This window comes from Primulina huaijiensis, chromosome 6 (genome assembly GCF_012295235.1).
Source record: "Primulina huaijiensis isolate GDHJ02 chromosome 6, ASM1229523v2, whole genome shotgun sequence".
Taxonomy (NCBI): domain Eukaryota; kingdom Viridiplantae; phylum Streptophyta; class Magnoliopsida; order Lamiales; family Gesneriaceae; genus Primulina; species Primulina huaijiensis.
The window spans coordinates 14,809,949-14,824,278 of NC_133311.1; the positions used below are offsets into that span (position 1 = coordinate 14,809,949).

At 33.0% G+C, this 14,330-nt stretch overlaps 2 protein-coding genes across 4 annotated transcripts in view; both read left to right on the forward strand.

Annotated features, from left to right (window-relative positions):
- The first annotated feature begins 4,201 nt into the window (after window positions 1–4,201).
- Window positions 4,202–5,409, forward strand: LOC140979112 (glycinol 4-dimethylallyltransferase-like). Its single transcript, XM_073444462.1, has 3 exons — window positions 4,202–4,442; window positions 4,643–4,726; window positions 5,248–5,409. The coding sequence occupies exons 1-3, from the start codon at window positions 4,218–4,220 to the stop codon at window positions 5,407–5,409; spliced, it is 471 nt and encodes a 156-aa protein (XP_073300563.1). The 5' UTR covers window positions 4,202–4,217.
- Window positions 5,410–5,511: 102 nt separating this feature from the next.
- Window positions 5,512–14,330, forward strand: part of LOC140979654 (homogentisate geranylgeranyltransferase-like) — a 34,938-nt gene continuing 26,119 nt past the window's right edge. The window contains exons 1-7 of one of the 3 annotated variants that reach the window (XM_073445162.1): window positions 5,512–5,611; window positions 6,284–6,385; window positions 7,457–7,552; window positions 7,840–7,911; window positions 8,268–8,363; window positions 9,067–9,171; window positions 10,870–11,019. In XM_073445162.1, coding sequence (XP_073301263.1) covers window positions 5,537–5,611; window positions 6,284–6,385; window positions 7,457–7,552; window positions 7,840–7,911; window positions 8,268–8,363; window positions 9,067–9,171; window positions 10,870–10,911 — 588 coding nt within the window. In that variant the 5' untranslated portion in view covers window positions 5,512–5,536 and the 3' untranslated portion in view covers window positions 10,912–11,019. Of the gene's footprint in view, window positions 5,612–6,283; window positions 6,386–7,456; window positions 7,553–7,839; window positions 7,912–8,267; window positions 8,364–9,066; window positions 10,218–10,869; window positions 11,020–14,330 lie in introns of those variants that run through there. The other 2 variants (XM_073445159.1, XM_073445160.1) reach the window with 2 other exon arrangements.

The following is a 14,330-nucleotide window of genomic DNA, read 5'->3' on the forward strand; positions in this document are numbered from 1 at the left end:
TTCCAAACACCTTGAAGTTGATTTACTACCTTTATTCTTGAAGCTGGATCTTACCTGTTTACCAAGTTGACATGCAGAACAGACATGATTCTTAACGAAATTAATATCAGGCAAACCATCAACTATGTTCTGCTTCTTGAGATTATTGATTGATTTGAAATTCAGATGATTCAATCTCTTATGCCATAGCCAATGTTTATCACTAAGGGAGGCAACTAAACAAGTAGGAACATAATATGATTTATATTCCATGATACTCTGTAGGTGTTGTCTTCTCTCTTCCCAGTTAATACTATAGATTCATCAGCATCTTTGACTGTGCATGTGTGCTTCTGAAAAGCTACTGAATACCCATTATCACACAGTTGACTGATACTAATCAAATTATAACAGAGGTTTTCAACCAAGAGTACATCATTTATAGTAATGTTACCATGGATAATATTACCCTTACCCGCGGTTTTACCTTTTGAGTTGTCCCTAAAAGTTATTTTTGGTCCATTACAACTCATTACTTCTGAGAGTAGATTCTTCTGCCCAGTCATGTGTCTAGAACATCCACTGTCCAGGTACCATGCAGAGCTACTGATCTCGGTTTTCTTCTCCTGTTCCTGCAAACACAAGTTTTATTAAATGATACCCTGTCTGTTTGGGTCCAAGCCTTATCAATCTCTTAGGAACCCACATCTGTACAATTCTAGGTGAACTTGTACTTCGGGCATCCACAGTAGTGCTTGCAACAGAAGGTCTATTAACATTATTTCTAACATAATGCACTTTAGAATGTTGTTCTTCCCTTCTGTTTTTGTTGTCCGGTCTGTATCTCTTCTGAACCGGTCTACTATTATAGTACTGATAGTTTTTAACCTTCATAGAGTGTTGTCCTCCTGAGTTGAATCCTCTACTGGATCCAGCACTCTGGTGAACTTTACTCTTAGGTTCAACATAACCCAGACCATAATGGTTTCTTCTGTTTGTCTGATTTACAAACTTTTCAACTTGAATAGTTGGTACTACTGGTTCATGTACCACACTGGACTTAACAAAGTGAATAAATTTCCCTTTGCCTTTATCCAGTTCTGGCTTTGTACTCGTTTGAGAAGTGCTTTTATTATTATTGAAACCGAGACCACTTCTGTCTCCAGATTGTTTCTGCAATTCCTGCATCTTCTCCAATGAAACAGAAGACTTATTCCATGCATTCACCAGTAATAATAGCTTCTGATTTTCAAACAGCATCGTCTGGTAATCTGCATTTACTCTTTCATTCTCAGTTTTTAATTTACTCATCTCAACTTTGAGATCATTGCAGCTGTTTTCTTGCAAGCAAGTAAACTTACTGATTTGATCTTTTCAGTTGTGATTTTCAGTTTTAACTTCCTCGAATGACTGAGAAAGTCTTGAGTACTTTTCAACCATGTCATGCAGTGCCTTAACCAAATCATTTCGTGTAAATTCATTAGAGTCAAAATCAAATACCTCTCCAGATGTAGAGGTTGATTCAGTGTCTGTCATGAGACATTTGATCTCTTCTGCATCGCTATCACTGGAATGACTTTCTGAGTCAGAAGACTCAGAGCTAGAATCCACCCATTTAGATTTGCTTTCCTCAACAATCATGGCTTTGCGATCTCTTCTGGACTTCTTGTCATTCCGCTTGTACTCCTTCTTCTTCTGGCCATCCTTCTTGGGCTTCGGGCAGTCGGCAATAAAATGTCCGATCTTTCCACAATTGAAGCATGTCATATCACCAGATGGTGATTCCGTCTTGAAATTCCGGTTTGGATTCTTGTAGGCTCTGTGATTCTTCTTCATGAATCTCGAAAATTTCTTCACGAACAAAGACATTGCATCATTGCTTATTTGTTCAGCAGTCTTATCAGATGTGCTTTCAGTAGCAGTAGTAGGTGATGCACTTGGAACAACTGCAGTAGCAATAGCTGCAAGAGCCTTGGTAGGTGTATTCGATGATGGCTCTTCTCCACTCCTTATTCCAGTTCAAACTCATAGGCTTTTAAGTCAGCAAATAAGTCATGTAGCTCCAACTTTTTTAGATCTTTAGAGACTCTCATAGCCATTGTTTTAACGTCCCATTCCCTGGGTAAAGCTCACATCACTTTGAGTGCTATTTCTCTGTTTCCATGTTCCTTTCCCAGAGCAGCTAGTTCATTCACCAAGCTGCTGAAACGTTCATCAAACTCGCTTAGAGTTTCTCCGGCTTTCATCTTGATATTTTCAAATTTTTGTATAGCCACAGACAGCTTGTTCTCCTTCGTCTGCTCATTTCCTTCACAGATTTGAATGAGCTTCTCCCAGATTTCCTTTGCAGTAGAACACATCTTGATCTTACTGAAGGTATTTTTGTCGAGAGTTTTGTAGAGAATGTCCTTTGCAATATTGTCTAGATTGGCTTTCTTTTTTTCTTCGCTGGTCCATTCACTTCTGTGCTTTTCAACCATCTGAGGAGCACCGTCAGTAATAGTAACAGCTGTATTAGGCTTTAAGATTTTCAGGGGACCATCTGTGATGACAAACCACAAGTCATCGTCTTGAGCTGCAAGATGGGCTTGCATCCTGATCTTCCAATCGTTGAAATCTTCTTTTGAGAACATAGGAACTTTGTTGAAATGAGCCATAACTGTTGTAAATTTTCAGAACAAGAAAAATCTGCTTTGATACCACTTGTTGGGGATCGATATAGATTTTAGAAGGGGGGTGAATAAACTCGTTCCTTTGTTGGTCGTTTTTGCAAAGGGTGCTAGAATCCTATTAGAGATTGTAGCTTATCATGTTCAAGAATATAACTAGCAGACCACAATATATAGTGCGGAAACGATCTGATGGTTTAAGGGTGAAAATGATAAAATAGTAGGCAGTAGACAATGATTGTTTATGGAAGTTCGAAGATGAAATCTTCTACATCTCCCCTTCTTCTGTTTCCAGAAGGTATCACTAAAAGACTTTGGATTTCACAGTACAACACTTGTACACACCCACTTCAGCAGGACTTACCTTTTGCCTACTGAAATTCTTAGTTTCTCAACACAATAAAACAAATAAAACAAAGTTCTGGAAAAGACTCTTTTCCAGATTACAAACTCTTCTAAAAAATATAGTAATGTGAATAGCTGGTAGAGAGAGTAAGAAACAGTCAGCACAATATGATCTCAAAAGATCAGATATCTACTATGAAGCGTGTGCTGTTTTTCTGTATATTGAGCTTGAAGATGATAAGTAGTTCTGAGTACTCAAATCGACGTTCGTATAATAGAGAATGTGATCGTTGTTGTTGGTTCGGGGTGACCTATAAACGTCATTGATCTTTTGTATTTATAGAAGTCTTGATTCCAACGTCTATAAACAAAACGGCTTCTTTGATTTTTGATAGAATCAGCTTTATTACCGAAAAAGGTTCCTGCAAAAAGCTTCAGAACAATCAGTCTTGTTTCATACCAAAATTGGTAAAACGTATTAAATGACTTTGTTCAGCATGAATGGTGCATTTAATACTCGTACTAGGTAAAGTAACGGTAACATTTAATATATGTTCGATAGGTTCTGATCTAGTAAAAGCCAAGTTCTGCTTCTGTTTATCTAAGCTGATAAGTACTCGAAGAGTACTGCTTTGTTAAGGCGATACGAGAACTTCAGCTTTTGTACTGTCTTCTGGTTTTACTAACGCGATCTACTGGTTTTGACTCTCATCACCACAATTAAATTAAGTCTAACAAATTAGTATCATGTAATGAGTGATCTTGATTATTCGTGTGTTTAAATATAACCCAACGAAGAACTGTAGCCCAACACTATTGCTATCGGGGTTATTCGGGTAGTATATTTCTACCATTGTTGTCAAACTTTTGGTTATACACATTTTCAGAAGCAAGAAATCGAAACGATAATTTTTTAAAATAAAATAAAATAACTAGGGTTAGGTCATAGATGCGGCAATAATAAATAGAAACATTAAAATAAACATTAAAACAATCACCATAACTATTATGGTGAAAACAATAGGCAAGATGGAATATATTTCACAATAATTATTTATATATGTATTACAAACTCTATCTATAACATAAAAATAAATAACTAGATTTCCCATTTGACCGAAAGGGCCTTTGTTAATGTTGGTAGGATCATACTTACGTCTATATATTAGAACTTCTAATGTGACAATCAGTATTGGAAAACTAAGGAATCCTGCAAGCCATACGATGCCCGCAAATACTTCGGCAGATGATATAAGCATCGGCAGATTTGGCCGTAACTATGGGGAGCCTCAGCCGCAACATCGGCAGAGGATCAGCAATAAGCCCAGACACGTACTCAGAACGCATCTGGAAAAAGATGACGGCATGGTACATGTGAAGAGCTTAAGTGAAAGTAGCTTGTTGTATGGTCTCTATCAGTTTTCACGTCCATATACCATACTCGGAACGGTGAGTAACATTTTTTAAAACCGCTACGGTCGTGTCAGCTAGCTAGATTCGAAATTTTAAGCAACGTGGGGTGGCTTGCTATATTTTTTAAGGGATGGAAGTTATAATGTTTCTAGAGAAATAATTATGGATCAGATTTGAAAGTTGTTTTGATTTGATCAGTATCAGTTAGAGCTACTTATTGACAACATAAATGGCAGATTCTGAGCATAACATCAGTTTCCTCTCTGGCCTTGAATTCGTGGACTCAAGTGTCACCTGTTTTTCTTTTGGAAGTGTTCAAGGTTATAAATCTTTCTATTATCTCTTCCATTTCATCTTTTACGCGAGCTTGTGTGTATGTATTTCTTCCTTACGGAAAATAGTTTAGTAAGTTGTTTTGTTTTGTTTTGACTTACACAATTTCGATATGAATAGTGAAATTTTAATTTTAGTCCATTGACACCAAATACGTCTACAGTATCCAACACAATCTTCGTTATTTATGAGTGTCATGTCAGTACATCGACGAAAGATGATGAAAGTGAAAAAATAGAGGAAAAAAAAGACCAACTTATTGGACTAACAACAAACTTTCACTATTTACAAGACAAAAAACCAGAACAGACCATGTTACATGATCATTCTTGCAATTTTTCCTACAGACCAAGTGATATGATCATTCTTGCAATTTTTCCTGTCTTCTTTAAAATATTTAAATTTAAGAATAACTTATTTATGTAATTATTATTCATAAATGCCAAAGAGCAATACTGTATACATATCTTGCCAGGTTCATGAAGTTTCTTGTTTGATCCATTTGCAGGCAATTGTTCCAACCTTTTTTATGAATATATTTGTGGTTGGACTTAACCAAATATATGATGTTGAAATAGACAAGGTAATCACTAAACTTCACATTTTCTTATACATAGCTTTTGACGTTGAAATAGACAAGGCAATCACTATCCTTCATTTCTCAATTTAATCTCTTTGTTCACCTATATTTTGTTACTTTCTGAAATTTTTGTTTAAATTTTGACTCTTTGAACCTTTCCATAACATCAAATATCCCAAAAAGAAATAAATCANATTTTCAGAGTCTTGCCTTGGGAATGATATCTGGATCACCGGCCCTTATGACTGCTCTCCTTTGCATGTTTTTATTAGGAAGTTTATACTCCATAGAGGTGACATAAATCTATGTACATCTTTTACGTATTGAATTAATTAGTAAATGAGCAATATAGACAATGATCCTATTTCATTTTTTGTTCCACTCGATCTCGTTTTATGACGGTTCATCCAAGCTATCAGGTTAATTGATTATCAGTCTTCGAGTTGGATTCGATGATTTTGAAACCAGTTTAGTAGTTTTGTCTCCAATATTGAATTTGACAGAAAAAAAACATGAATCGCATATGATTATCGAATAAAACACGATTCTATTTAGAATCTTTTTGTAGCTGATGATTTACTAACCTTCCTTCCGACGATATATTGTAATGCTTCACAATGGTCCGATGCCAATCACGAACGGAAATGAATCGATTTGTACAATCCAAATTGTTTTACAATGGTGATAAAAAAATTTGTTAGCAAAAAAAAAAAATGGAAGCAAGTCTCGCCACCTTTTTGTTTATAATGTATTGGCCAACCCTTTGCTTATTTTGATAAAAAAAAAAAATTTAATTAATCACCATCCAAAACAAAGGAAAGTTATAGGAGATCGTGACATGGAAAACTACTCCCTCCAAAACATTCGAATGTATTTGGGCCGGGTAGGGTCAATCATCGTGGGAGACCCGTTAACCCGATTTTATTTCCTATAGAATTGAACTATCTACTTTTGTTTCTTGTAGTTACCTTTTATGAGGTGGAAACGAGATCCATTTCTTGCAGCCGCAACCATTGTAATAGGTCGGGCTCTAGTGATTCAATTCGCTTACTTTATTCATATACAGGTATTTTACAAACTTTACTATTAGTCGCAAATGGCAAGATAAAAAATGCATACTTTATTATGATCGATCAATTGATAATAAATGGCATATACTACTGGAAAGATTAATTCTCTTTGGATAATAGGTATTGTAACTGGTATTCTTGTGGTTGGTTTAATTGGTATTTTCTTTAATGGTTCATATTCGAGATTAGGTTTGCAGGATTGCCTTCTGTGTTTGTCTGATCCAAGCTGGGGAAAGGGCCCTTTGGGTTCTTAAGAATCGGTCTTTTTTTGTCTCAATTACAAAGTTGATTTAGTTCTCTACTGTTTCAAATAACTCCATTCTATTTTTATGATTGATGATTGTTTTTAAAAATATATAGCCAGCAGTAAAATTGTTGCTTTTATTTTTATGTTTTAATTTTTGGAGACATCGTATGAGTTTCAATATGAAGTCCCATTTATTTGAGGGAGTTGGATCAATCGATATACATCATGTCGTATTGAAATTATTTTTAGAATCTATAAATTACACTTTTAACACATAAGATTAAAAGAGATATACCAAAATCATCCTCTAAAATAACTTTTTTTATTTTGGTCATTAAAATAGTCAAAATTTAGTATTATTTCAACGAGTCTTTTTTTATTTATCTTTTTTTTAGATTAAATAACTATCAAATTTCAAACTAACGATATAATTTTTAGAGTATATCTCTTGTAAGACGGTCTCATGGATCTTTATTCAAAAGACGGGTCAACCCTGCTCATATTTGCAATAAAAGGTTATGCTTTTGGCATAAAAGGTAGTATTTTTTTATGGGTGACCCAAATAGAAGATCTTTGTCACAGTATTGACCCATGAGACTGTATCACAAGAGCTTTTTTGAATTTTTTTATAGGGAGATCCTGATAGAACACAACTAACTATTTCACATGTGCCGATAAATAGCGATCATCCCATCTCGTTTAAAATTTTTTGAAAAGATTATAAAAATAAACATTGCACACTTCAACTATATAAAAAAGTGTGTGCGCGCGCGTGATTAATTCATTATTTAAATCTTCGAAGGATTCTTCATATGTGCAGATGTACGTTCTTGGTGAACCAGTAGTGTTTTCAAGGGGAGTTATATTTGCGGCTTGTTTCATGTTCCTATTTGCCAGCGTTATTTCCTTGTTCAAGGTAATTTTTGTAAATATTAATATACATGTTCAAAAATTGAAAAAAAAATTCTATATATTTCCTAAATAATATGAAATTTTGTAAATTAATTAATAGAAAGTCCCTAATGAAATATAATAGTCTAAAGTATAAACATTCCACTTGATAATATATTTAAAAAAATGTGTGTAACGAGAACACAATTAGATTAATTAATCGTATATTACCTTTAATTTTAAAATTATATATAAAAATGCTTAAAATCACATGATAATCCACATTAATTCTTTCAAAAAAAAACCTTACAGGACATACCTGATGTTGAAGGAGACGAAATGCATGGTTTTAAATCATTCAGCGTCATGCTTGGACAAAAACGTGTAAGTGATACGTAATTTCTTTCTAGGAAAATTGTAATATTTATTTTGTATATTTGTTTTTCTGTGATTTCGATTCATCATATGGTAAAGACTAAGTCATAGTCTCTTACCTTTTAATTTTTTTTTTTGTTTTAGTTTTTTTATGTAATTTCAGTTTTTAATACCATGTGTCATTGTACATGTCAGCGTCATATAATCTCTCTGGTGGAAAATGATTGAAATACTAAATAAAAGTTCTAATATTATTTTTACAATATATATATATATATATAAAAGTTTTGTATATTTAAAATCGCAATGATCAGATTTCGAATTTTCTCATTTCTTTTAATGATTTTTTCCTGTCAATTTTGAAGGTATTTTGGATGTGTATTAACATACTTATGGCGGCTTATGGTGGTGCAATGGCCATAGGAGTTTCTTCCTCTTCTTTATCGAACAAAATTGTCACTGTGAGTATTTTCCCCATGGTCTAACTTTAATATCTTATTTACTAGATAAATATCATATATTAAAAAATTATTCTAATTCATTTATTATTAAAATCAAGGGTAAATTTGCTTTAAATCCATACACTCAAACTTAAATTTGCATTCAGTGTCTTTCAGAAAAATTATATGTTTGTAGTCTCTGATCCACAACAGATATATTTGCACTACCTGAGGCCACATTTTTTTCGGATGAAACTCGTTACAAAACATTAAAAATATGATACTAATATATAATATTTGAGTACCAATTGTTTCAGATATGTACTAATATATGATTTTTGAATACCCAAACATATATAACAAATATTGGTATTATTTGACACAGTTTTCTATAACACTTCAAGTCAATCAAGAGCAAGCAAAAGTATTCTCTTTATTCTTTAAAAAAAAAAAAAAAAAAAAAAAAGAATAATTTAAAAAAAAATAAAAAAAAAAAAAAAAAAAAAAAGAGTATTGTCTCTTTACAATAATATTTTTTTAAAAATAAAACATATTGTGAGTTTTTTCTGTAAAAATCGCAATTTTTGTTTTTGCTTTTAAGTCTACATTAAATTTATCAGGTACCCTTTTAACATTTAATATTAATAATAATAATAATAATAATAATTTATTATTATTATTATTATTATTATTATTATTATTGTTATTATATATATATATATAGGTTTTGGGCCATTTTTCACTTGCATCTCTCCTCATGTATCGAGCCCTCCGGATTAATATATCCACTGCAGGATCTTTCTATGGTTTTTACATGTTTATATGGAAGGTAAGTAGACATATATGCTGCTCAAATTTAATTATGTTCCAATTTATTTTGGGATTTAATACATACACACACTCACGTGTGTAAAAAATTAACGGTAAACCTAAAGTGTTTAAAGATATTAGGTGGTGATTATTTTACTTCGAGATTATACAATAATACGTTTTTTGAGAAATTGATGTCCACGATGGATCATTTTTGTCACGCTCCGAGCCCGAAACGTGGAACATCCGACGTTGTCAATAATCACATTACCATTAACAACAAGCCTCGTAGTAATCAAATATCCAAAACCAGTCTATTTCATAAATCATATCAATGTCTTTACAAAACTTGAACGAAATGCGGAAGCGTAAACAAATATAATAAAAACGAAATAACATGACTGGTTTAGTTACGAATTGACATCTTCGATCACCATCCCCAGAAATATTCTTGTTATTCTTCCTCAATTTGTTCCTTGTTCTTATGTGTGGGGAGGAAGAAGGGGTGAGTATTTGGGTAAATACTCAGCAAGTAGGGGTCGATCGATCATAGTTGATAACAAATGCATATATATATCGTATATCATTCGAATACGGAAAACATTTTCAAATCATATCATATCATATTAAATCGAACAAATGGCACTGAAAATCATTTTATTTTACATGGCTAACTGATCAGTTCCCTAAGTTATATCCTCTAAGGGGGCGAGGACATAGTGTCGGTTATTATATCTCACCGCATCAGGGCCAAATCAAATGTCGGAATGTCCTGACCATTTCAAATGTGAATCATAACAGTGCCTTCAAAAATATTTTTCTCAAACATGCTTTCAAATATCATTTAGCAAATCGAAGAAATAACATATGCCGATCGAATTTCAAGAAACATAAATAATTTATTTTTGTGAAAACGTGGACACACTTATGAAGAACAAGTATGTCAATACATATATTAAATAGTACACTTATGAAATGCAAGTGTATATAAAATTATAGCAAAAACACACTTATTCGAAATATTGTTCCAAAAATCTTGGAATGAACAAGTTGGAGTTTGACATCGAAAACTAGTCACTTTGTAAAAATGTTTGCGCCTAATCGAACCATTGGATCGATCTGAATTTTGGATATGTTGCTTAAAACACATGTAAGTATATTCTGAACGGGGGAGATCGGATTTCGATGTGCAAAACAATAAGAAAAACTTTCTGAAATTGAGCAGAATTTTTGGTGCTCGAAAACTGCAACTTTTGGAGATGAATTTTGGTGTTGTTTTGATGTGATTTCACTCATCCATTTGCCACTATTTATAGGCACCAATGTGACTTTTGGCCTTCCCCCTCCATACCAAAGGTTGCACGGTTTATTGCATGTAATTTATTCTCCTCCGTGCCAAAGGTTGCATGGTTTATTGCATGTTATTTATTATCATCCATGCCAAATGTTGCATGATTTACTACATGTAATTTATTATCCTCCATGAAATAATTCATCTTCAATGTAAAACTAAAATAAACTTGCACTTTATCTCTTTATATGGTAAAATTTTGGGTCTTCACAATTTCGAGTCAATCCTAGCCTCAAAAAAATTATTACTCAATAATTTGAAGATTTTGTTCCATGAAAAGTTAGTTTAAGCCTACTGCATGAATCCTTAAACATTTTGTGGTTTTTCAACTACCAAACTAACTAAACTTTGCTATTATTGTGGCAGCTTTTCTATGCAGAGTATTTCTTGATTCCTTTTATGCGCTGACACAAAGAAAAAAGAAAGAAGTTTTCAAGTTTAAAGGAGAGCTTGCTGATTGTTGAATCTGAACTTTCTTTCTTATATTTTGTCTTTATCCGTATCTTATAATAATNTATATAAACACACATGAACATGAGTTGGTATATGATGCACTTACACTGCAAGATTTCTAGGTTCTAATGTTTCAGAAGTTAGCTAACATCAATTGTACTTATTTTTTAATCTGTTTTGGGAAACGAACTACGAATAATTTCTTGTTTTGATTTGAGTTGGAATAGAGATGTCAAAACTGGCTAACAGTGCTGGCCGTTGGCAAATTATCAACTCAACCCACCTATTATAGGCAGTCTGCAACCCATCTCAACCCACTTTTATGCGGGTCGGTCCACTATTTTGATGGGTTCGAAAATTGTCAACTCAATCCACCTATTTTACTATACATGACAATTAAGCATTCGAGTTTTCGAACATTTATCACTATAAATTATCTTGTTGCTTCAAACTTCAAGTACATACTGAAATTATCCTATCAGGTCAATAAGGATAACTTTTGTTATTTTCATGCACTCTAATCATTTGTATTCATGCACTCTAATCATTTGTATATGTGAGCTAATTAGAAGAGTGAATATTTGAAATTGTCATAAATCATATTCGAGACAGATTGAGTTTGTAGTTGAGTTTCTTGAAGTTTGAGCTGGTTAGGTTTTAATATCAGCTGAAGTAGTTCTAGTGAATATCTTCCAACCCATGAAGAGGAGGAAGATACGTAGAATAATTTCCTTCGAATGTCTAAAAACAAATTTTGTCTTATTTACTTACTGCAATTTACTTTTAACATTCGTTAATTCCTGTTGTCTGGATCTTGTTGTTAAACCTGCTAGTTGTGTATACTTGTTCATTGAGTTCGACAAACTTTTTCTGCATTAAAATAATATTTTTACTAGTTATATACTGCACTTAGTTGATTGAAAACAGACTTAGGTTGTCAATTCAGCTGAATTCACTTAAGTTTTTGAAACCGTAAAATCTTTCAAAAAGTTTATTCACTAGCCCCTCTGAACACATTTTCGAACCGGATGTCCGATTCTAATCCAAATACACTGAAACATGCAGTGTTTTGTTGAACTGGATAATATTTGGTTGTTTTATATAAATAGTCTAGTCATGTTAAACTATGATCCAATATTGATAGATTCGTTGCAAACATTGTGGTTGGCTACTTGATCTTCGGTCACACGTAAATATATTGAATGGCGGTTTGATCCTATAACAATTAGGTAATTTTGTTATTACCAAAACTAGATAATTACAACCAAAACATATCCAATTAAAATTAAAAGTATTTTGCATTCAAAGGTGATTATAGATTTTTGAAAGGTCAATCAATAATCAATAATAAAAATGGTCGTCTACTACAAGTATGAAATTAGAAATCATATTCAATGTATAAATTTATAAATATTTAATTTTCATTTTAGATCTAGTACACACGTTTAAATTTCTTGCAACCTCAAGTAACTAATGGGCCAACCCAACATCAAAACAATTTTTATATATTTTTTAAAATTTCAAATCAGGACTCGATCGGACAGGGGCGGATGTCACGTCCCGAGACCGGGGTTAGACGACACCGACGTTATTCAACAATTACATAATTTCTAAACAACAACCCTCGTAGTACAGTACAAACCAAAACCAGTTTATTGCATAAATACCATAAAAATGGAATCGTCTTTACAATAGTATCTCTGAAAACGATAAAAATATGCGGAAGCATTTATAACTTGAATTAAAAACTTACAAGAACATATTCTTAATTAAAATTCTTTATGCGTCCATTATCAGCCCCAAAACTAGTGTCTGATTCTTCTTTCTCTATTTTTTCTTCTGATTTATATGGTAGGGTAGAGTAAGAGATGGGTGATATGGTCGTCACTCAGCAAGTGGAGGTCGTTCGAGCACAACATAACAAAATGCATAACAATTTGAAACACATATCATGCATAACATGACTCATACCATATGCATACCATTGACCAGGTACTGAGATTCATCTAATTTCTATGATTTACTGATATCAGTACCTAATTTTTACTACTCTAAGGGAGCGAGGCCATATAGCGGTTATTCCCCACCGCGTAATGGTTATATCATATTTGGGATTCCCTCTCATATCAAGTTGAATCCTCACAGTGCCAACAAATACATCATGCGACAATCGTAACCAGAAGGGGGTAGAAGAAGAATTTGCACTTGATCGAATTTTCAAAAACGAAAATGCATATAACAAAAATTAAATCATTAAAACAAGACCACTTACCTTAGACCTAGAAGAAAACATGAAGAATTCGAGAATCATAGAAGAATCATGCAACCGACACTTCGAAAATGCAGCAGCACATCGCCCAAAAAATCAGCCATCTTGAAAAATTATTTGCGCCTTATTGAACTGTTGGATCGGGCTTAAACTTTTATAGTACGTTCAAAAGTACGTCAAATAAATTATGAACGGTGAAGATCAGGTTTAGAAGTCGTTTTATCCTGTTTAAGGATAAAAAAAACCGTAGGTATGCTTATCTCGCCTAAAATATGAGCAGGTTTCTTGCGGAGGCTATAAACGAAAAACTAACCGTTGGATCTGGCCGAAATTTGGTATGTTATTCGAAACGTATGGTAGTATATTCTGAACAGTGTAGATCGGATTCCGAGTACCTGAGCGAGAGAAACGAATTTCTGAACTTGGATAGAATTTTGATGACTCGTGTAGAATTTTTGGGAGGAAATTTCGAAAATTGAAGAGGAAACTCGAAAATTTCAGTGTAAATTCTGAATGAGAGCTTCTCCTATTTATAGAGGGGTGGCTGCTTTCCTGATCGTGTATTATCCTCGTATTTGAACTTTTGAATCAAACTTTAAATCTAGGATAATTATCATTCTTTATCCATGATACTGGATAATTTCGAAATCTATATATCCATTTCTTGGATATATTTTCGAAATTTTCTTCTATCCAAGCCTACAAAATTTCAAATTTTGTGTCTAATTTTCAATATTCGGTAGATCTTTTATTTTTCAGTACAATTAAATCTTCGTTCTTAAATCCCAAAATTGTCATTTAGTAATTTCAAACTTAATGGTAATTTTTCCCAAAAATAGGACTTTTGATTTTTCATAAAATCTGGTAGGCAAAATTTTAAATTTTCCATGCCTGTATTTTTTTATCGTGTAGATTTTTCTCTATCTCTACTATTTCGAAAATCCTAAATTAAATTGTCACGCCCCGAGACCGGGGTTAGTCGACACCGGCGTTGCTCAACAATCACATAATCGTCAAACAACAAGCCCCGTATTACAGTATATACCAAAACCAGTTTATTTCTCATAATCAACAAAAAAATCGTCTTTACAACTTTAATGCCAAA